At 37.3% G+C, this 23638-nt stretch overlaps 1 protein-coding gene across 12 annotated transcripts in view; it reads right to left on the bottom strand.

The window, feature by feature from the left end:
* The window catches only part of RAPGEF2 (Rap guanine nucleotide exchange factor 2), a 194891-nt gene that overhangs the window by 36137 nt on the left and 135116 nt on the right, over positions 1 to 23638 (bottom strand). For 11 of the 12 annotated variants that reach the window (XM_040601264.1, XM_040601236.1, XM_040601215.1 and 8 more), the window contains 4 exons: positions 12224 to 12355; positions 2712 to 2889; positions 793 to 929; positions 71 to 229 (listed from right to left, as the gene is read on the bottom strand). In XM_040601264.1, the coding sequence (XP_040457198.1) occupies positions 71 to 229; positions 793 to 929; positions 2712 to 2889; positions 12224 to 12355 (606 nt within the window). The remainder of the gene's footprint in view (positions 1 to 70; positions 230 to 792; positions 930 to 2711; positions 2890 to 12223; positions 12356 to 23638) is intronic. The other variant, XM_040601274.1, reaches the window with a different exon arrangement.

Raw genomic sequence — 23638 nt, 5'->3', positions numbered from 1 at the left:
GGGCTATTGAGATGCATTACGCCTATATGTATGTACGTGAGTTTGTATGTATTACAGTCCGACACTCTACCTGGCAGTCATCCACTTTGGTTCTCATCACTCCTTTCATGTATTCCTTTTCCATAGTAGGGGAAACACCAAAACTGTTCCCCATGCAGAGTATCTCTGTTCTTCCATCAGGGTACGTCACCTCCACAGAGCCATTCAAAATGACTGACCAGGAATCCAGCTACAAAGCAAATGTTGCAGGATACATGAAGACTGAATCATTTAACACTGTAGTATCATACTGTATAGACACAACCCTCACAATTTTTCCAAAGGAAAAGTTATTTTTTTAGCATCTATTAAAAACGTTTATAAGTTGGTTTACCTTAAAAGTACAACTATTTCCGGCTCAAGAAAACTGGGATCTTAAATTTATCTTTAATGTTAAGAGCTTATGTAAGATTGTAAAAAAAATTAAAGGAAACAAAGAAAGAAAGAAAGCTTTAAAATACCACTTAAACACTGACACAAACTCCCCAAATGAGCTCCAACAAGCAGAAAGCCTTTGGTACATTATGAAGAACATTTTCTTACGCTTTTATTGTATAAGAAATGTTGCAGGAATGCTTAAACAAAAGCTTTCAAAGTAATCCAGAACAAAAAGAGGGTTAATTTACCTGTTCAATGTTACTTTTTTATTTAACACTTTTTTTTATTAATTTTTAAGCAACAAAAGGGAAACTTAACCCTATGGAATCTGGGATGTTTGGTGTATTAGGAGAGTCAAAAGCAACTTCTACTGACCTCTTCCCCATCATTTAGTACAATAGTTCCTGCTCTCTCCACAACCGCAAACACCATTACAGCACAGAGCTCTCTCCTCACTGACATTGTCATGTTGGCAAAAGCAGGCAACTGATGCATGAATTCCAGTAGTTGTTCTGAGGGAGAAAAAGCCCACTGAGTCATGCATGTCAAAACAACAAAGCACAGTAAAGACAGTTCTTCAGCAAGATGCCTGAGGCTACTTAAGCTAAAATGCTGCACAATCGTTTCTGTATACTAATAAATCATGTACAGTGGCCTGTTGTAATTACTGGGTATTTCGTAGACACAGACTGGCTGGTCATATCATCAATAGAGGCCCTGCAAAGTAAAAGTCAGCATAATGGAAGAATTGTAATGTAACCCAGAGCTCTGAATACAACCAATGATGTTTGTAATACTCTAGCCAGGGCAATAGCTCCCTTAAGACTATGATAGGACTATATAAAACACAGCAAGACATTAAGAACAGAAATTTCACAAAACTGAGCAAGTTCATTGGCAAAGCTATCCCTTCCTAGGCTACACTTAACAGTAAATTGTACTTGATTATCATCTGACAGATTCATAAAGTACCCCTCAGACAGCCTAGACAGGATTACTGTCTTAAAGGTGACTACTGCTGCTCTGTCTTCTGCATGCACTGGAGTTGCACTTGTACTCAACAGTGAACTTCTCTCATATTTCCCTTTTTTACACTGTTTGTAACTACAGAACTCAATTTGTCTTAGTAGTTTTGCTGAGGGATTACATGGCCTAAATGCTAGACACTTTTCCATTCAGTCTGATCTAAAAAACCTACTGAAAGTAGTCAGTAAGATCCCATCTTTTTTCCTAAATTTTTATTTACTCAGAATCACTGAATGATTGAAGTTGGGACCTCTGGAGGTCATCTGGTCAAACCCGTCTGCTCAGGCAGGGCAGTCTACAGACCATGTCCAGATGGCTTCTGAGTGCCTCCAAGGAGGGAGACCTCTCCACCACCTCTGGGCAGGCTGTGCCAGGGCTCGGTGACAGTAAAGAAGTGTTTCCTGGAGGTCAGACAGAGCCTCCTGTGTTTCAGTTTGTGCCCACTGCCTCTGGTTCTCTCACTGGGCACCACTGAGAAGAGCCTAGCTCTGTCGTCTTTACACCCTCCCTCCAGGTATTTGTACACGTCAATGAGATCCCCCTGAGCCTTCTCTTCTCCAGGCTGAACAGTCCCAGCTCTCTCAGACTTTCCTCGTATAAGAGATGCTCCCTTAGTCATATGATAATCAACCTTAATCATCACTTAGTCATGCTTTGACAAAAGAAAAAAAATTAAAATTCAGCCAGTGAAACAGATTAGATTAGAAACTGTAAGAATTTGAATTCTAGTTCTGCTTTGCTTTCAGTGTATTAACCTGGATGTTAACATTGCAAATTAGTTTGATTAGAGGCACATTTACATAAAGGTCTTAATGGCTCCAATATTTAATACAAATGTTATCTTTAGTTAAAAACAGACACAACATCACAACTTACAATTAAAAAATTTAATGTGATAAGCATCCAGTGTTGACATTAACGTTGACTTTGCCAAGGTTCTGTCTGTTTTCTAGTACACAATGATGTAACTTCTTAAACCAGTTCTGATATCAATCAGAAATTGAAGCTTGAGATCAAAAGGGCCAGCAGATAATAGTTTTCACCTACATTACGTGTGTTTTCCTCTTCTTCTTTGGCTGTAGCAATTCACTGACTGAATTTATGGCATTTATGAATCACCTTACAGAACAAACACTAAACCTAACAACTACAAAAGCCAATGATTAAAATAAAACCTTATGTTCAAAGTTTGAGGTTTGGGGTCTGTTAGTTGTTTTTTTGTGAAGGAGAACAAGTTTGACAGTATTTTACTACACAGCAATACTTACCAATGTCATCATCTGTCCTGTCTATTGGGTCTTTCTCCAAGCAGTCTCTAACAATATCCCTACTCATCAAAGGATCTGATGCCCTTTCAATGTCTTCTTCATCATCATCATCCTCAGAATCCACTGCTGTCTCTGGCAGCCCACTGAGATCCATATCACCAGCCTCACTTTCTGTAGCCTAAATTAATGTATAAACAATTTCAAAAAACCAACAAACAAACATTCAAATGTGTTCTTCACTGCTCAGTTATCTAGTTAAATGTACAGAAATTAATTCTATCACCCAACATCGCTCAGATTCACTCGATATTTTGGATATTGCTTTTTCCTTTACATATCTTTTTAAAGGAACTAACAGCTAATCAACCCAAACCCACTGTTGATACAGGGCTTTTAAGACTTGTTTCAGTCAGCCACATGTAAACGGGATCCAAGAGACATGATTTAATCTGTAGGTCTTCAGGGAATTGAAGGCAGTTATATTTCAAGGAACAATTTCTTGGAATATTAGCTGAATGTAATGTTTTTAAATAAATAGTTCATTTCAAACAATTTCTGTTCCCACCCCAACTTTACATTTTCAGACAAATTGGGAATGCAATGTAATTTTAAGTAGACAGTTTTGGGAAATAATTCCAGCCTCAAAACCCTACAGGAATTTTGCTATCTCCCAGTAACCAGGACTATTTTTCTTTTACAGTTCCAGTTGAACACAGTTAAATATGGCTTTCATTTGTTAATAAACTGTATAAGAATTTACAGATGCAGAAAAAATGCAAAGTCACTGTTTAAACACCACAGATAGACTACACATAATATCTGCCAAACTCAACCTCCTAACTCAAATTTTTATTAAAATGAAGGAAAACACAGTCCATATATAGCCTGAGGTCATTAGTATAGCACTAAAGGTACATAGATTTTAATGGTGCGGTTTTAAGACCAAACACTTAATAAATCCCACAAACATTTGTCTGTCATGGCTATTAAAACTGCTTTTTCTCAGAACCTGACTTAATACCACAGCAGCTGCCATGGCTCAGCTATGACAATTTTTAAGGAAATGCAAGCTTCTAATGAGCAGGTTTTAAGCCATGGCTTGAGAAATCAAGTTTCACAGACCTTACAGGGCTGGTTTGTCTCTGAAACTGGAAGCACACAATGCATTCACTCTACTTTAAAACATAGCTGCTAAAGCCTGTTTTATCGATCTGTCTCACACTGGTAGAAAAAAAAAACAAAACCAAAAAAAAACCAACACCAAAACACCCAAAACTAGGTCACCCTCCAAACACAGAGAAGGTAAGATAAATTACATTGGTATTTTCACAGAATCACCTTCCCTACTCCTGCCTCACTAGCTGTGGCTGACATCTGTTACTTTAATGCCATTATACACTGTCACCTTACGAACAGTAGCATATGGCTGGAGGCTGAGCAGGGCAGCTAGTGGCATTCTTAAATGCTTCTGTCCTGCAGCACAACACAAGCTTTGTAACAGGGTCTTATTAACATAAAAAGCATTGCAATAGCACCTACACAATATTCAAATTATTCTCACTTTTTAGTGGTTTAGGCTTTTTAAAAGAAAAAATGCTGAGCACTTTTTAAGTAGGATAAAGGAAGATGTTACGGACATACAAACAAATCATAAAAACAATAGCATGATAGCAGTATCGTCATCGCAAATCTTACTGTGTTTAACATGCACGTTCCCTATGATATAATTTAACATAGTTGCTGTAATTACTCTTTTAAAATAGCCTTCATCAAAAGCGACTGGTGGAAAAATTAGTGACGATGAGTCAGTAGATACACAGCTTATGACACCAATCTGTCAGAATCAGAAGTCTCCAATAGTGACAATTCCAGTGACAGTGGGACTAATTCACAGTCAATTTTGCAAACCTTCCCATTACTGACAAGCACCCCTCCTACCTGCTAGGTTAAGCTCTCTCAAAAGCATGTTAGTAAAATTAATGCAGAACTAAATTTAGTCACACAGTACTAACACACATGAGAACATTCCACATAATGTTCAAAATCTGATTATTAAAAGACAAGTTATTTGACTGTCTGAAAACGATAAAACAAAACTGGACAGAAGCTGAAGCTTTATTACCAGGAAAAGTCAATGCTATTTGAAAAAAAATTCTTACACTGAAATGAAATGCAACTTTGTATTCAGAAAATACTTTCAAAATACTACTAAGTCTACAAGCATTTCATGAAGATTATCACTTTTTACAGAGCTTTCTTTTTTTTTGTTTTTTTTTTTACAATTGAGATTACTGTAGAAACCTGAATGATAAAGCAACTACTTCCAACTTGCTAGTTATCAAAAAATACAAACCACTGCAACAAAGCAGCTTAGAATTGAATGCAACAATCGTCAGAGTAGTAGGAAAATGTATATATTTAACTGTGAATACCTTTAAAAATAGAACTTATCTTTTGAGGAAAAAAAAAACAACACATTTTTTCAAGCAACTTTCTGAAAACATGATGATCTTATGAAAGATAGCAAAGGAACACAAGTGAGGCCTTTCCACATAGGCAATATGCTTCACACCAGTAAAGATTCAAACTCCTCAATGCCACAAGGACTCCTGTTTATAAATGCAAAAAGTTTTGTTACATTATTAAGAATAATTGGATCTGTCTTCATGGTAAAAGCAAGCACCAATTTATCTACAAAACCATTGCAAATAGCTTCTTTAGCCTTAGTAGCATCAAGTATAACATTAAGTATTCAAGGCCCTCTTGCTGACACATTAAAATTCACAACCCACCTACTTTGTGCACTTTTGTACCCCCTCGTGTGTTACAAAAATCGAGCGTGTCCACACAGGCACCTTTAGTTCTGAACCGACAGCACTGTATTTGTGTAAGACTGAAGGGAAAACCTCGGTTAGCTCCTTTGAGCGTAGGGGCTTCCTTATAAACCCCAGCAGGAGAAAAACCAGAACACAAGCTGAATACATGACAGAATTCCTACCACAATCAGCCACGAGGCTTAGAGATTCTCAGGGCATGTCATCAAGGATAAAATACAAACCAGAAATCAGTGCTTTCATAGGTGCATGTTGTCCTTTGTTTCTTGGGTAATAAGAGAAATCAGCTTCACTTAATCTAAAGAGATCGCATGTAAGAAAAATGTACAAAACAATGTCTCTCCGAAGTCTGAATACCAGCTGCAATAGAAATTTTCTTCACTGTTGGAAAGATGGCATGAGAACTTTGCTGAAGCTTCAAAGGAATCACGTAATAGTGACAGCTTAATATTTTATTTGTCACATCACCAACAAGAAAGTCAGGAGGCTGAGACAGACATTTGCAAGCCAGAGGAGAAGAGTTATTTCACATTTGGTACCTGAAAAGAACCTGCCCCATTTTAAACAGTGTCTATAAAAGCTAATATTGTACCAACAAAAAAAAAAAAAAAAGGTTGCTCCAGCTGCTGAGGATCTCCAAGTCCAAACTCACTTCTAGATTTGAGTGATAACAACTCATTAAAAAAATACCGTGAACTAACTAGGAAAACATGTAAAGTAAAAGAGCCTTGCATAAGTTCTCAGTTAGCCTTTGGCTCATTGATTGATTGGGGGCATGGTTTAAATAATAATAAAAAAAACCCACAAAACACAAAACAAACAAAAAAACCACCAAAAACCTCAACCCTATGATTTGTTCCCCTTAGGTCCAACTGGGCCCACTGGGGAAATAGAAGGTCCCTTCAAACTGGTATGGGAGGAAACTGATTAAGCCTAGCTTTAGTGGTCTTGCATTTTTGGAGGCATCATGAACACTGACATAAGGGGACAGACTTAAGAAGTCCCACCCCTGGAAGTGCTCAAGGCCAGGCTGGATGGTGCTTTGAGCAAGGTGGTCTAGTGCCCATGGCAGGGGGGGTGGTGGAACTAAGTGATCTTTAAGTCCCTCCCACCCCAAACCATTTCATGATAATGAGAGCATTGATGAACTACACAAACAGCAAAAGAAGATAACCTCCTTTACTGCTTTATTTCTTTCTCCAAACAATTTTTGTGTACCTGTTGAGAAAAAGATCAGAGGAGGTCAAGGGGGATACTGGCTCATCCAACAGATCTGTACCTTCACAAAACCAAGTAACGCTCCCTCTACTTCATCTCACATATGCCCGCGCACACACACATCCCACCCTTACTATGGGAAAGAAAGTGGGAAGACTTGGAGAACTGCTTAGGAGACTACTGTTCTCTTTTCAACACTGTTCTGGGAAGAAAGCTTCCAGCTAGTCATAACAATAAAAAGAGAAAAAAATAGAAAACCATTAAAATTAACCACATTGACTACTATTTCTTAGTATTTAAACCAGAATATTTTAGCCTAGACTTTTATTTGTATTCCAATTCCTTTCTTTAGGAAACATTAAGAAAAAATAAGAAGCATCATTTTGAACAATAAATTTCCTTTGTGGCTAATGTCACCAGCTAAATCAACAATCCAAAATCAAAATCTCCAAACATGCATGAGAAAAACACTGGGGAGAAAAAAAAAAAAAAAAAAAAAAAGAAAAAAAAAGAAAGAAAGAAAGAAAGAAAAGAAGAAACTTGTTGTGCAAACCAGAAATATGTCTGGTGCAGTCCTTAAGTCCAAGAAGCTAACAAACAAAGCAGCCATGCTCAGCACAGAAAAAACACCGCACCTTATTTTTCAGTTGTAATTTAAAGGCCAAAAACTAAACTAAAAAATGAAATTAAGAATGTCTATTAGCAAACACATTCCTTTTTTTTTTTTTTTTACTCCCTAATTTTTAAGCTGATACTGATACAAGACACCAAGAACACTGGCACTACACCTCTCATGAAATCACTTGCAAAAGTCTCATTACTTTGAAATATATCAAGGGCACGTTGGATCCAGCTTTGCCACAGAGCTAAATCATGGCTGGGGCTTTGGTTTACATTAGCTGTCACTGTGTAGAAGTTTACAATATCAATAAATGGCTATGAAATTAAATCCATGTAATTATAATATATATTTATTAAATACTTATCATATATATTGCAATTAATTATAATTATTACATGCACACAAGTCGAACATAAATTTAAGGCAGTAAAATTATTTTTTCTCTGCTGACATGAGGGCAAATGGCCATCAATACCTTAAAACTCCTTCAGCCTAAGATTTTTACTGTGCTCTCTCTTCATATTTGTTCTTCCATTATCTACTACAGAATTTACAACACAGCAGCCCACATCTGTCACAGGAGTCAGTCTGAGCAGTTTTCCTCCCTAGAGATGGAAAGATTCAGCAACCCAGACAGCACACACCACAACCAACGTCCGTCCCTACTGCCAGCTCATTGCCACTTTCCCAAAACAGAGCAGCATTTGCTGTGATCCCATATGTACGTGAGAGCAGACAGAACAAGGGCTCTGGGCACTGAACTGCAGAACAGGTCAGCGGACCTGAACTCAACAGCAGTGATGAGGCACAGGACTTGGCCGAAACGGTGGGTGGGGAAGTTCAGCAGGACAGTTACCTGAGCAGTTTCAGATGCCCTTGCATCGCCCTGAGCCCTGCACCGCAGAGGCTGATACACTCAAAGGCAGACTTAATCTTAAGGTATAACCTCTTTCTTTGGCATACAGCAACTTCGGGGCAGGCTGCACACACTCTTGGGTTTGAGAGATAAAAGCCTGGGCTCCCTCAGGAAGACTTTCTGGAAGGTGGCCTTTTCTTCTCAGAGTTACCATCTCAGACTCAGGAGAGAGCAAAGTTGACATCTTGAAAATTTCCAAGCAATCCAGACATCCTGGGAGGGTCTCGGAAAGGATGTTCCCGGTTTCCTGTACCACCAGGACTATCCGGGCAGGCACCGGAGGGCACGCAGGGCCAGCAGGAAGCCACGGGGCTGAGGACAGGATAAGGCAAAGAAAGGCTGGCAAAGGAAAAAGCTGAGCCAACACAACAACGCCTTTTCAAAACAGGGAGGGGGAATAACACGCATTCACAGGCCTGAATCTCCTTGCTCTCAAATTGGGATCATCATCTGGTAAGATACATGACAGGTATAGGAATCATTTAGGAGCATATAGGAACAGGTATATGCTTCCATCTAGGAAGCATTAACTAAGCATGAGAAGCAAGAGCGAGCAGTCATACATGACAAACAGCAGCAAATGATTTGCTTTGCCAAGTCAAGACAAGACAGAAGCAAAGTATTTTTCTTGGCAAATACAAGCCAGCACACAATCTATTAACATCCAGCATCCCCCCTTCCTCTCCAGTCACACTACAGTTACTCACTTTATGAACAAATAAGTTCATAAAGTTCATTCCTAAAATAAAAGTAACGACATTTAAGGACCTTACTAATTGGCACCTGAAATAGTTTTGAGACTGGGGTGGGGTAAACACAAAGGGTTCTTTATTTTAGTTAGTACCTCTCACCCAAAAGAAGTTCTTTCATGTGCAACATTTGGCAAACAAATTTAGTTACAGCATTAATATTTAAATGGAAATATTCTCAGCTCAATGCTGAAAGCATCTGAAGATTCAGCTTCATGATTTATTAAAAATAAAATATCTTAAAAGGCCACGAACGTATTTTCACTGCAAACAGCTGCTCTTGAGGCTATGGAACTAAAACTTACTAAGATGCAAAACATGACATATCATTACCTCAGATTTCAACAGTAAAGATCTAACTAACAGTATAATTCAAAAAAAAAAACCCAAAACCCCAAAAAACCCAAACACTTATTTTATTTATCAACTGCAAGATAGCAATCTTTCTAAATAATTGCTTTCTACTTAGCCATAATGAACAAAGTCCACCTGACTGAACAGAAAAATGCCATTACATACAGAATATAAGAATCAAAGGAACAACGATACTGAGCTTTGTGTAAGACCTATTAAATTTGAAGTAAAAAAAAAAAAAAAAAAAAAAAACAACAACCAACCATGCAGATGACTTGGTTATGGTTTACTGTTTTTGAATAAACACTTGGGAGAGAACTAAAAAGCAAACAACAGAGAGAATGACTGATCCAATATCTTCGCTTCAGAAAGTATTTGTTTGTTTAATCCTTGACTTGACCCTAGAGAATTCAAATTACAGCGATTTTATTTTGTTGTGGGGTTTTTTTTGGCAGTACTTTAAATTAACATTGCTATAGTACATTCCTTTATGACTGAAACTGAGGTCAGAAATTTATGGTTTACCACAATATGAGAAATCATTAAGTCAAACAATACTTGGTACCATTAAGTTAAATCCAAGAATTAAGAAGCTTATCAGTTTCCACATCTGAACTTATCCATTCATTTTCTTGATGTTTCTTCAAGTATGTGTATTAACAAAAACCATAGGGTTACTTTCCACAATACATGCTCAAATTTCTCAATGTTGATACGAACATGGGCTATTTGAACAATTACTTTGCCATTGTACTACTACACAGTTCTCAAAACATCTCTGCCAAGACATCTTTAAACGAGGTATTGTAGACAAATTGAAGAAACCAGGTAATTTATTTTTTTTAAGATCACCAAGAACGGATTTTATTTTTTAAATTTAAAAGACTATTTTAAAAGCAAACGTTCTCCATGTAAGTACTTCAGAAAACCATTAACCAAACACCAACTGTTCTGTTGATTCTGCTACTGCAAACAAAACTTATCATAGGAGTCTCACGGCAGGTTGGTGACTACCTAAAGAAGTATTTCTCGAAAGTTTCAGTATAGTTGTGGGTTGTTTGGGTTTTTTTAATTTCCCAGAAAATCAGTGATCCTTTACACAGTTATGAAAGCTTTGCTGAAAATCTTTCCAAAAATTTATTTCCAACTTATCTAGAGGGTAACTGTATGACTATACCTACATGCCACCTACAACTGTGTCTCTAAAGGTACTTGTTATTTTAACGCTAAAGTGAAAGCTTTTGGAATTAAAAGTATGAAAATCTATAGAAGACTTGAAGAACAAAGCTGATTTTACATCTTTTTCACCCTCGCAGTATAAACCTAAATCCTGTCTCAAAGTAATCCTTGTTTCAGAAGAAATTCTGACAAACATGCTTGACTGACATATGCTATGCCGAAAGTGTTCAGTTACTTTGACGTTTTTCACAAAAATAAACCTTTGCATTATTAGAATTACTATCTAAATTGAACTGGGACCCTTTTATAACCTATCTTCTCCCACAGAAAAGCCCACAGGCTTATTCACCTGAAGCAGATTACATGCTACAGCTATGCTTAAACCTGAACTTCTCTTTGTATGGACGATGCTTTTCCCACTGTTTAAATGGCTACATTTGCATTTTCCGAAGCATCCCAAACAAAGAGTATTCCTCTTCTAGTAAACAGTACCTTATGGAGAAGTAGTATTGGTGTCATAATTTTTTTTATGATCGTTTTGATAGAGTAATATTTTAATCGGATTTGATTCCTTTTCTTTTCCCCCTCCCCCCAAAATAACAAATTGCTATACTTTCCTATCAGGACAAAACCTCTCCTCTGACACTGCAAGAACTGTAAACATCAAGTGAAGGATGTGGACTTCCTCATTTTATTTTATTTCAGACTTCTTTCCAATTTATATTTAGAGGAAGCATGCATACCCCCAAGTGCTCTAGGGACCCTCTGGCTCAGTTTCACAGTAAGTCTCTCCAAATTCAAGCTGCTCTAAACAAAGAGCACAGAGCTTCATGACAAGAAGCTCCCTCAGAAGTGTAACAACTGAAAAGAGTGTCACCGGTTCAACCTCCCCATCTTTCCCAGGACAGTCAGTACAGAAAGCACTACAAAGAGGCTGGCACCAGGTCTCTACAGGGTGAGGAAACTGGAATATGCCCTCAAGTCAGGCCAGCACAGGCTGCTCACTGTGCATTTTTTTCTCCCTGCCACTGAATACATTCTAGATTTTGAAGCCAACACATTTAAGAACTGTAAAATGCAGCATCAAGAAAAAATTCCCTCACATTACAAGGTCCTAAATCTATAGTTTAGAATTCTGCTCTGTAAACATCACAGCTGCTGTTATATGTATGGCAAATCAGACAGAAAGACATGGTGCAGTGCTGGAGCTGGGAGCAGAACTCTGTTACCTCCTAGGTCCCACCACAGACATCTGCCGGAGAGGCCATACTGGCTCCTGTGTTGAAGTACAGGAAGATTTTCTCCCACAAAAATCACAAAGTACAAACAAAATTAATGAAGCATAAACCTGAAATGTCACTAAACACTACATCTCCAAATTGTTGACTCGGATCCTGACAAGCTATGGCAACACACATCAGGCCACTGTGCTGTTTACTTACAGTTTTCAAACATCAAATCTAGTATATGGCAGGTAAACACCTGAAATTCTTACAATTCAAACGAAAAACGAGTTTATTGAAATCTGTAGTGTGCTTCTTTCAACAAAAACTAATAATAGTCAACAGCATGGGCATTCAGCTATTAACATCAAAACTGTTGGCAATTGCACCTCCCATCAGCATCCATTCCAGTCTTACCTGGTAGATATCAGAAAGGCTGCTGCTTCCTGAATCACTAGTGATGCTACATCCTGAGTGACTAGATGAAACGTGGGTCACCTGTGGGTGGAGACTGTCAGTAAGGTGCAGCTTTGTGAAATCTGCAGGAAGCTATAGGTGGAGCAGAAAAAGCATCATTACAATTTGAGGTAGATATGCAGCAAAATGAATTCAAATCATTTACGTCACACTTTACTTTCTGCCAGTACCAAGTGTATTAAGAAAACCATTGGGGTTTGAGAATGCAGCATAAGTGTTTTGAGTTTTCCAGGTTTTTAGGTTTTTAATTCATGCAGAGGTCAGCAAAATATCACCAAATTGCTGCAAATGTAAGACATTTTTAAAAAACATATATCTGAGGACAAACACCAATGAAGCATAACCCTTACGCTAAAACTCTTCAGTACCTTGCTATGCGGTTGCAATAGCATTGAAGCACATACGAATATTGTGCTAGTATCAATGGCTTCCCACACAAAGTGGGGGTTAACAGTGAGTAAAGTCACCTAGTTTTAAAAAAACAAACAAAAAAAAAAAAACAAAAAACCAAGCAAACAAAAAAAACCCACCAAAAACAAACCCCAAAACCCAAACACACTGCTCTGGATTTGGCTAACTTTTGCTTCTGAAGTTGACAAAATACATTAGAGACAAGTAAAATCCAAGCCACTGAGCTATCTACTACACTTTGAACCAAATAATATGATGGCAAATAGGAAATATGGGAAGACTGATACAACTGCAGAGCTACAATCCTGAAATAAGTTTGCACACATGCCGTGCTGAAGAATGAATCAAGACAGTATATTTGATCATTTAAGAATGATCTACCAAGCTTTGTGATATATCTTTTTACTATTGCTTTATGCACACAGCTCCCATGAAAATCTTTTAAGAACCATAAACATTGCCAGACTTCAGAAAGTGAACTTCCATAAAAGAAAATATTTGCTGTCTGAAGAAATATTTAAATGTTATTTCAGGGGCAAATTACTCTTCTCCCCAAGATGCCTGCATCCCACTGCTAGTTAATAAAAGTATGCTAATGTATCAATTTTCATATGTAACAAATGTTTCAATAATTAAAAAAAAACCCACAACTAGGCTCATTTTTTTTTGTTTGTTTCAACTCAGGCAAGGTAGATACTCTCTACAGAGGTGTTTGCTCCAGTAATGTCATACATAGTGTGTCCATCCACGTCAGTTATGAATGCTACCTTGGCACTACTACTGTTCTCCCTGGATGAAAATGAAAATAAGGGCTCATTCAGCATTGAGATATATACGTCGATCAGTATTAAAGATTATGAAAAAAGTCAGCTGCAAGTCACAAGAGGCTGTGCTTGAGAAAATTATTAGCTCTATACAGCTAAAGGTACCGGATGATTTTACTGCTGTTTGCCCAGTTTAAATCTGCTTATGGAACATGCCCTAAAAGAACCTTGGCTTTGGGATTTGTGGTGAAAGCACAGGCAACTGGAAACCTTAGTTTTATTTAGACTGACCATTATTTCCCATTCTAATACACTTCAAAAGGATTTCTTCCTTATTACAGCATGACAGCATCAGTGACAGCAAACATGGCTACACGTTAAACAATTCTTTAGTATCATTTTATCTGAACGAGGGGACAAAACTAGGAAACAGACAATAATATCCTAAAAAGCTTCAGCAAGCACAGAGCTAGAGCTGACCTTCATACACCAATCAACAAAGACAGGGCAATTAACAAAAGCAGTACTTTAATATACACAGCTATGTATGCTGCCTCCAGAAAAATCTAGTTATGCTCACCACTGTTGATGATATACCAGGAAAGAATACAGCATTAAGGAGTGCATTAGTTACAGTATCTGTTATCTCTGTTACTTCTCTTTTCAATCTCTATGCTTGAATTATCACAAAACTTAACAGTGTACGCTGATATTCAGGCCACTATATCCATTTCTTATCATTATTCTACAAATAAGTATACATTCCACAGGTAGAATGTATAGTAAATGAATGACCACAGCTTTTGTAATGTGTCAATGACTATTCCTAAAATTACAATCTCTTAGCATTAAAGTAGTCCAGGTTGATTTCAAAGTAGAAATCCAACATATTAAGATATGTACATTTAATGATAACTTACAAAGATATAGTATTTTGAGTTTTACATTTTATACAGTAATAGCTATTTCAATCCCAAATAAATATTAACTCCATAGGGAGCTGCGTGTCACAGTCTTGCACCCAGCCAAATCTGTTAAATTTTTCAGTGCCCTGCAAGTATCTCCATGTCATTAACAACTGCATTTATTTTTTTATCAATGTGATATCATTAATAACCTTACATAAAAGCCAATCCAGTTCATATGTTAAAAAACTAAATCAAGCTACGTTTAATAGAAAGAGTGCACTTAGTGTTTTAAATGAACAGCAAGGATTTATGTTTTGTTACTACAAAGGCAATAAGAAGAGGCAGGAGATTTCACAACAACTGATGAAATATGTTGCATACAAAAAACAAGCCTTCTGAATTCTTTTTGGCTACAATCAGCTGAAAGTTTGGTGATTACCAGTTTCAGAATAACTCCTCAAGCCAAAGCCACACTGCATGAGCTGGACTTGCCAAGTGGTGACAGCAGAAGATCAGAAGCAGGCATTTTACTTAGGGCAACCTAAGTAGTCACTTTGATCCTAATCAAACAGGACTATTTACAAGCAGAAAGCACATGCTCACAGCTTTGCAGAATACTACGTCTCTGTGCTACATGCCTGACAGCAGCATCCACTTCAACTGCTCTACCCCCAAATAAGTTAAGGTGAGAAGTTATGGGAAAAAAAATAAATACAAAAATTAAATAAGCTGAAACATTTAAATTGTGAGCTCGATGAAAAGTGTGTGTGAGAAATACATGCATTTCTACCTTAGTCACATGCTGTTATTTAAAATATTTAACATACAGAGTTGTACACAACGGGGAAAAAAGTAAAGCACCAATGACAATGAAGAACAACAGTGGTTAAGTCTTCTACGTAAGGGCGGTGGCTGTCCCTGGCGGGGCCGGTGCCCCCCAGCCGCCCTGTCGCTGCCCCCCTGGGCTGGGCAGGGGCAGAACCACAACCCAGGGCCCGCGGGGCAGGGCCGGGCAGGGAGATCCCTCCGCCAGGGCCTCGGGGGCAGCGCGGGCCGCTGGGGGCTCCCGCGGAGGTACTGCCCATCCATCGCAGCCGCGTAAGGAGAACTCCAGTCAGAAATTAACGCCACCTGCCTTCCGCCCCTCCCTTTTATGGGGCTTAACTTTACTCATGAGTAAAGCCCTTGCAATGCGCACAGGCCAGATCTAGCACACGCTTCATCCTCCGGCCCATGCTGCAGTATGAGAAAGCCAAGGGACACAGCCTTTGCCTCAGTAACGTCAACCATCACAGGCCGAAGACACCACAAACAGCATCAGAACTGGAGTAATTTTTATCTTGTTTTCCATTTTCATTAAATGATGGCTAGTTTTAAGGAGCCTTTCAAAGTAATAAGGATCAAAAGCAACTTGCATATTTTATCTTATTTTATACTTATATGTTTTATATCTAATATATTTATATTTTATCTTATTTTTTGGCAACAACACTAAGCTACAGCTTTGTTGAAGCCAACAACTACAATATTTCTTAGGTTTTATTACTGAACACTTAAGAGTCACAGCATAAGAAAGACCTAACGGACAGAGTGAAAATATAGCAGGGTAATTTAGAAAAATAATGCAGAATTTGTTCTTAAGAAAATATAGTTTCAAAATACATTATACATAAACTACATTAAATAATTAATAGTCATTAAAAAGGTCAGATAACTGTCCTGATAACCTATTTTCAGGACAAACTTCATAAGTGAGAAACAGTAAGGCTGCACATGCATAGATCTAATAAAGTATAAATAGGGGGACAAAAGTTTTTAATACAAAACATGAACCAATTACATAAGTAACTCCAAAGACCTAATCCTAATTTGATAGATATCAAACCAGTATTTTATAATTATACATGTAGCTCTTAATAAGTGAGCATACATGGGTACATACACACATTTAAAGAGTTTACACACATGGATAGAAACCAGAGGAAAAACAGCCTATCTGGGATCTCCAAATTTTTACTTCTTGAAAACCCTAAAAAAATAAAAAAGAAAACGTAAACAATTATGTGAAACTATCTTAAGGATAAAGACATATCTCCATTTTGAACTGCACAATACCTTAAACCCTATCACATCTTCCTATCTCAAAAGCAACATTTTATTACTTCCACCCTCAAAATGAGTCACCACTTTATGCATGCAAAGCTAACAATTACTTTGCTCTGAGTATGTTCCTCCTATTTTAAGAACATCGTGATTTTCTCTGACCCTACAGCATGCCTTTCAGTATAACAAAAGGCAACCTCTATTGCAACTTCTACTCAAGAAATCATTGGGCTTATTCTACTAATACAGTATTTTAAAATATATTTTCAGAATATTTACTGGACAAGAAATTAAAATCTTCAGATACAGCATGAACAGTTATGAAAACAGCAAAAAAAATGAGTGAAATTATACCAAAAAAGCACCCCTTTACTTCACTTAAGTAGTATTGTTCTGTAGTTTTTTGGTTGTGAGGGTTTCTTTGGTTTGTTTTATAAATGTAATTATATGTGAAAACAAGTATAAATGCAACAGCGGGACAGACAGAAGAATGTAATTTTAAAATACAAGAAGAATTTTGGTTGCAGAGCTCCAATATACCACTCATTTTAAAGCAAACATACCAGTAAGCATTTTATAAACAAGGTCTTCTACTGAAGGCCAGTCAGCACTTTATGAAAGATTTATAAAGCCTGCAAAGTGACTGAAGTACATCTGCACAAAGATGGAATTAAAGAGGGCAAAAAGTGTGACATTCTGTTTTGCAGATCCCAGTGAACAATCCTATAGGTATTTCAGTGCCCCTGAGACAGACCAAGCAAGTACAGTAGACATAAGAAAATGTGAAATATCACCTTTATAGCCTTTATTTCCACCTTCTGAAATTAAAGAAACACACACAAACACCGATTCTTCAGCTTCTAAACACATACATCTAAGTGCTTATTCTGTAGTACGTCTTCACTAATACAATAATAAAGCCCGCCATAATGAAAAAGAAATATGCTATTTATTTCTTTTACAGATGACACATTTAGTCCCACAAATCTAAATAAATAATTGCAACAAAGTTATTTTGGTATTCTGTATCTTTTTGTAAAGGAAGAACAACAGCAGCCAAATAAATATTATGCCTTAGTCTTTCCCATTTTTCCCCACTAAGATAGAAATTTAAAATTTTTTATTGCACTAGAAGCATGTACATCACCAACGCAGTATTCTTCAGTAACCCATCAATTCAGTAACATTTTATTTCGCTATTTTATGTACATGTTCATTTTTATATTAAATGTTTATAAGTCTGTTGTATGTGGTTTAAGGATACACCCAGACTTAATGATATTTAATGACTGAGGGAAGAAATAGTTCTAATAATGGTGGGTATTCATTAACATGCTAGCTCAACCTAACTCTTTCAGTAACCAAGAGAGATATCAAGGAAAACATTTTCATGGTTCAGTGATTTACAGCACAGCAGTCAATATAAGTAATTACAGAATAATAAAGTAATTTCCATTGACTCTGTCAACAGATGTGATGATGCAGGCTGACATGTCCAGTGCAGAGTTAAATTTAAAATAAAAGTTCGAATTATATACAGTTCAAGTTAGGATGCAAGTCCTATGGAAGCAGGATTTCCTTGTACTAGGGAGGATGAAAAATATGAAGAGGTTTCCATATATTTTCTCTGAAAACTTCAGCAAGAGTTAAATAAAAACCTTCTGACTTCAACTATGTCTTCTGTGTATCATTCACTTTATACAATAGTATCCCATGTATTTTGAATCTCCAGGTTTTCCCCAAATACACATCTTTATGTGAAACCATGGCTCAAACTTCATGAAGACCTACACTTAAAAATGTTCTTCATCTCGACTACAACACAAGACACAACCCATGCTGTGTTAAGCAGTTGTTCTTAGACAAAATTCATAGCAGAAGACCTCTAATTAAAAAAGCATTATAAGAATCTTTTCTGCAAGCTCTTCATATGTTCCTGCACTGATCCTTTGGTATAGGTAGCCCCCCATAAAACTAGTCAGAAGTTTAAGTTAATGCAATGTGACCTGCAGGTCTCAGAGGGAGAGAGAGACAGAGCGAGTGCAAAGGAACTTCATCTTGTTTCCCTTACAAAAACACACAGTGACTGCCACTTACTGTATATCCTGTAGCTCTCAGCAGGTAATCCTATGAGCATTTAACACATTGAACGTAATTATCCTTTGCTTGAAGGATTATTGACTTCTGCAGAGGGACAGAGGTGGTGAAATGTAAATGGGTATCTGGGGAATAGGGAAAAGCTCTCAGGGACAACTCTGTGCAAAGGGAAAGTACGAAATTCATCACTGACACACGCCCATTTTTATTTAACTACCTTCTCTGTTTTAGGATCAGATCTGTTAGTATTTGCTTTTTCTTTTGACAGGGTTCGCGTCACAGATTCAACGCAGCATTTTATATTCAAATATATATGCCTTCAGGAAATACGGCACAAACATCATTACTTCAGCAAACATGAGTGTCAGTTTATTGACAACAGCTCAAATGATGTTAAAAAAAAAAAAAGGAAAAATTGTATCATACAGGCATTTACAGTGCCTGTGAACCAAGAACTCACACAAAAAAAAAAAAAAAAAAGAGAGAGAGAAAAAAGCAGAATGGATTTGAACTAAAACATACTAAACTGAACTAAATAATGCTAAACAATTTTCCAAAGCTCTTCTCTCCAGGTTTTTGACATTCTGAACTCAAACCATTCTAACATATTTGCACTGAACAGAAGAAATCTGCAAGATCAGAATATTTTTATTTAGAACTTTGCTCAGAAGTCTGTCTCAGAAAATAAGTGGTAAACGTGTAACTTTTTCATTGGGCAGAAAAGGATAATTTAGTACTTCTAAAACACAGAATCTGTGGTGGTTTTAAAATCAGAGCAGTTCTGCTCCAGGGATCAAACTAAAAAGATTGTTCTACACCTGTTCTGACTGTGGATATCCATTTAATTACCAACAACTCTCTGGCAACCTCAACCACACCGAGAAACATGGTCTGGATAAAATATTTCCCAAACAGTGCAGTGGGAGTGACACCTTGCAGAAGAGAGAGAGTACGCAGGACAGTCAGGACTGCCTCGTCTTTTTTCATTAAGTATCTGGTATTTTTTATTTATCTGTTTTGTTTCATGAAGTGAGCAACTCAGACTTAGATCAGATCCCATTCCTTAGTCGCTTTGAACTACTGTGAAAAGCAAAATCTCCGTTCCAGCGTTCCATGCCCACACACTCACCAGGCCCCCCAAGCGCTCCCTTGCATTTAGAGCATAACAGCGCCGGCACAGCCCACGCCCGCACACCAACTAACCGCTTCCCCAAAACCACTGCATAAAACAGGGAAGCAAATTCACATTGTGGAGATCTACATAATGAAAACTGACAGCTAGGGACAGGCACTTGATGATTGCAGTTTAAGCTGAAGGAAAGACCGTTCTGAGGCATTTCAATTGACTTCTGAAATATCTCTAGGGTAGGAGCGTAGAAAATGAGCTCAACCACTGAACTTCAGTAAAAGCTCTCCATTATTTAAAAGCATTAGACGTGGAGGACAAAAAAATTAATAAAGCTTGGCTTTGCGGAGATCTCTCTCTTGGGAACAACTGATTTTCATACTAACATAATGCATGTTCCAGTTGATGTTTTTCCCACAGTTAGATATTCCTAAATACTTTCTCTTGTGGCTGTTTGGGTGTTTAATATGCTGAGAACTACTGCTGGGCTAGAAACTGAACGGCCTACTTTCAGGATTTTTGGAGGCTTACGAGGTTAAATTTTGAACTCTTTGGCCTGTTATAACTAACTGTGGGAGAGGAAGGAACAGAGAACCTGGTCACAAACTTTGCTTCCACAGGAAGCTGGACAAAAGATTTATGCCTAAGGATGTAAAAGCAAAAAAAAAAGTTCAAGAACACTTTATGTGGGCACGTATGTTTACAGGAAATGTTAATTCAAACATTTTCAAGCAAGGTATTTTAAATCCTGCAGGAAATTTTAAATAAATAAGGGAATGCTCAAGTACAACTCACATGCAGACTCATTTTGGGTTTCTTATGCAGCAGTCTAACAAGTGGACATGGGGGATGCTGAAGAGCAATTACACCAGCAGGGGTAAAACTAATGGCACCTCTAGCCAGATTTTATTTTCAGCTTTAAAATGCCACTCAGGATTGAAAACCACTACAGGCAACTAGAGAGCGCAGCCCAAAAGTAAAAACATCTACCTGGGCACATTTTAAACAGTTAAAGCAAAGACCTATGGCATGTACATGATTCCAAGTGCTGAAGCTTTTTCCATTAGCAGGGCATTCTTGCACCACGTGTTGCTGACACCTAATCACAAAATATTTCATCCCACGATTACGGCAGTCTAGCCAATCTAACTAAGCTTGGTTAAGTTTTTCAAACACTCATGAAGGGACATCTCAGCTTTGAGCTGCAGCTGTTTAATCGGAACTACTGCAGTTTACTACTGAACTACAGCACTGAATTTTACCGCACTTGAACTAGCAGTAGTAAAAGAAATCAACATGAATTGATTCTAGAATTAAAAAAAAAAAGAAAAACTAAGGTAAGGGCTACCCAAGTAATTTTTATTTTTTAAAGATGAGATAGGAAAAATAATAGATATAGGAAAGATTGTAGGATTCCCCTCTTTACAAGTGGGGGGAAAAAACAAACATGCTGGTAAAACCTGCTTGGTATCACAGTGCAAAGAGACACTATTGGTACCACAGATGAGCACAACACTGTTCTGTGAGCGTACGATGACTTCTACCTGGACTAAAAGAAATACAATGCAGTAAGAGAAGAGGTGCGATCACACACGTTGAGATAAAATCCAAGAACCTGGAAACTCATAATCAGAAATGACTGTGAAGAGTTTCAGTGTATCAGCTAATTAGAAGCTGACCAAACTGTTAAGGTGATGCAGCAGCAGGAGACCCCAGTGAGATCACTTATCCATGGCCCCAGCAAAGACCTTATGTGGAAATGTGGTGCCCATTCCCAGCTGGATGTTTTCAACAAAGATGGACTTAAAGCCATACATATACACAGAGTCAGAGAAGAACTATCAGGATTATCAGAAGAAAAACTAGTATTTGCAAGAGGAGCACGGCTTATTCAGCCCGAGCTGAGTGAGGGCATGATCACTAACTAGAAACAGGAAAGAGGAAAAAGAAATCTTTCCAGTAGAAAGCGATGCAGGTGTAAAGCCTAATGAGGAGGAAGCTGAAAGGAGGCTGGTATCTATGAACCACAGAGATTCTCAAAACCATACTCCAGAGGAGCTGTGGTAGAGAAGGCTTTCAAATCGAAGGTAAAGGTATGAATGTGCTGTACAACAGTGTGTAATGGCAGTGACGCAGAAAATCCCTTCCAGACCCATGTCAGTCCTCCCAGTAGAAAAAACTGAAGCGAGCCTGGGTTTTGGTTTGTTGGGGGTTTTTTTATATACTTATCATTCAGAAGCAGACTAACCAAAAGAGGAAAAAAGACAAAAATCAACATGATTAACATAATAACATTTTAGATTTTCTTAGTGGTAGTTTCTTCATCAAGATCTAAGTATTCTGTACATGTTCAAGGAAAATATTTTTAAAAGACATAGATACATAGGGAGTTGCGGTGCACAGATGCAAAACCTGCAGATTTCCGTTTGTACACAGTCTTACTCTATAAAAAAACAGATTAATTGAAAGAAAGTTGATGAAAATCTAAACAGAGACATGACTATTCACAAGCAATTAAACAGAAATTTTGTTTGAAGTTGGATGACCGCAGCCATGTCAATGCCACCCTTGGAGTTTTAACTAAAGGATTATCTTGGCTTTACAGTATCAAGGAATAGTCATGAGAAAAGTGGGTGGTTTTTTGTTAATACAATGACTTTGATTTTCAGTAACTTAAGTGATAAGAGAGAAAAATGCATAATTCTTCTGCTAATGACTGGCTCCAAATAAGAAATCATGCACCACGACTGCTTGTTTTCCATGTGCTTGCTAATGAAACTTGCCTCTATTTTCCTTGTCTGACAGTGAAAGATGCACACTTTTGCTTCACCTCAAACAAAAAAATTGAGGAACTGCAGTATTACAAGATGTATATCTCAACACACAAGCGGGCATCAAAGCACTTGCTACACATTGTTTTTAAGAATATTCTGATTGTAGCATTCCGTATCATAAAGCAGAAACGTGCATTACCATAATCACTGGTTTGAGATTGCTAATTGCATAACAGTCAGCATTTCAAATCAATTATACAATTTAAAAAAAAAAAAGGTAATCAAAAGAGGTAGCAAATGTTATTTCTAAAATAAGGTGAATTTTAAGAGAAAGGTTACCTAAAAACATCATAAAATTTATAGGTAATACTTCTGAGACCAGTGCAGAGAGTACAAATGTTTCACATTTGCATTACGTAGTAATACAGGTAACAACTCACTGTTTTTCGGGATAATGTAAAAATAGCACAGCAATGAGACAACTCAAAATATTTGTAAATTACAAGTATTTCTCTTTATACAGGACTATTGTAAGATTTTGCAACATTACAATGATTTTATTTTATCTATGTTTTATTTAATGCTATACTAACATGCCTACTAGTCAAACAGCTTTATTCCTCATGTTACGGGTTTTGAAATTGCAACCATACTCAAGCCATGGCAATATAACAGCAGTGAATGTTGCTGTAACACCCCCAGATTTGCCTGCTATACTATTTTACATTTTTCCTCATATGGTGGCCAAAGAAAATTAGTGCAAAATTTTCACACTGACGTAAGATTTTATAACTGTATGCGGTACCATGCATTCCCAATAGCCTCCAGAGTTTCTATTCTGTCACACAGAACAAGATTCAAACTTCTTCAAACTACTACAAATATTTACTAGTTTGGGCAAAAGACTTACTTGTGTGTGCTCACTGTAATCATAGTAAAGGAAAAAGTAAAGAACCATTTTTCTTATTTTCATTGAAAAGTCTGTAGCAAGTACAAAGATGTTCCTTAAATTCTGGAGCACAGTGCAGCAACAACTGTGCAAAGCCACTTAAAATTATTTGCACAGATCAACACAGAAGCATCTTCTATATTAATATCTCCATTGAATTTTGAAACAACCAGCAGACCTTTTCTTTGTAGTCTGTGGCAGTTATTTACAACTCTAATATCAA

The sequence above is a fragment of the Falco naumanni genome, chromosome 1 (assembly GCF_017639655.2).
Source record: "Falco naumanni isolate bFalNau1 chromosome 1, bFalNau1.pat, whole genome shotgun sequence".
NCBI classification, from domain to species: Eukaryota; Metazoa; Chordata; class Aves; order Falconiformes; family Falconidae; genus Falco; species Falco naumanni.
The sequence above is the reverse complement of the archived record's forward strand: the minus strand, read 5'-3'. Positions and strand labels throughout refer to the sequence as shown.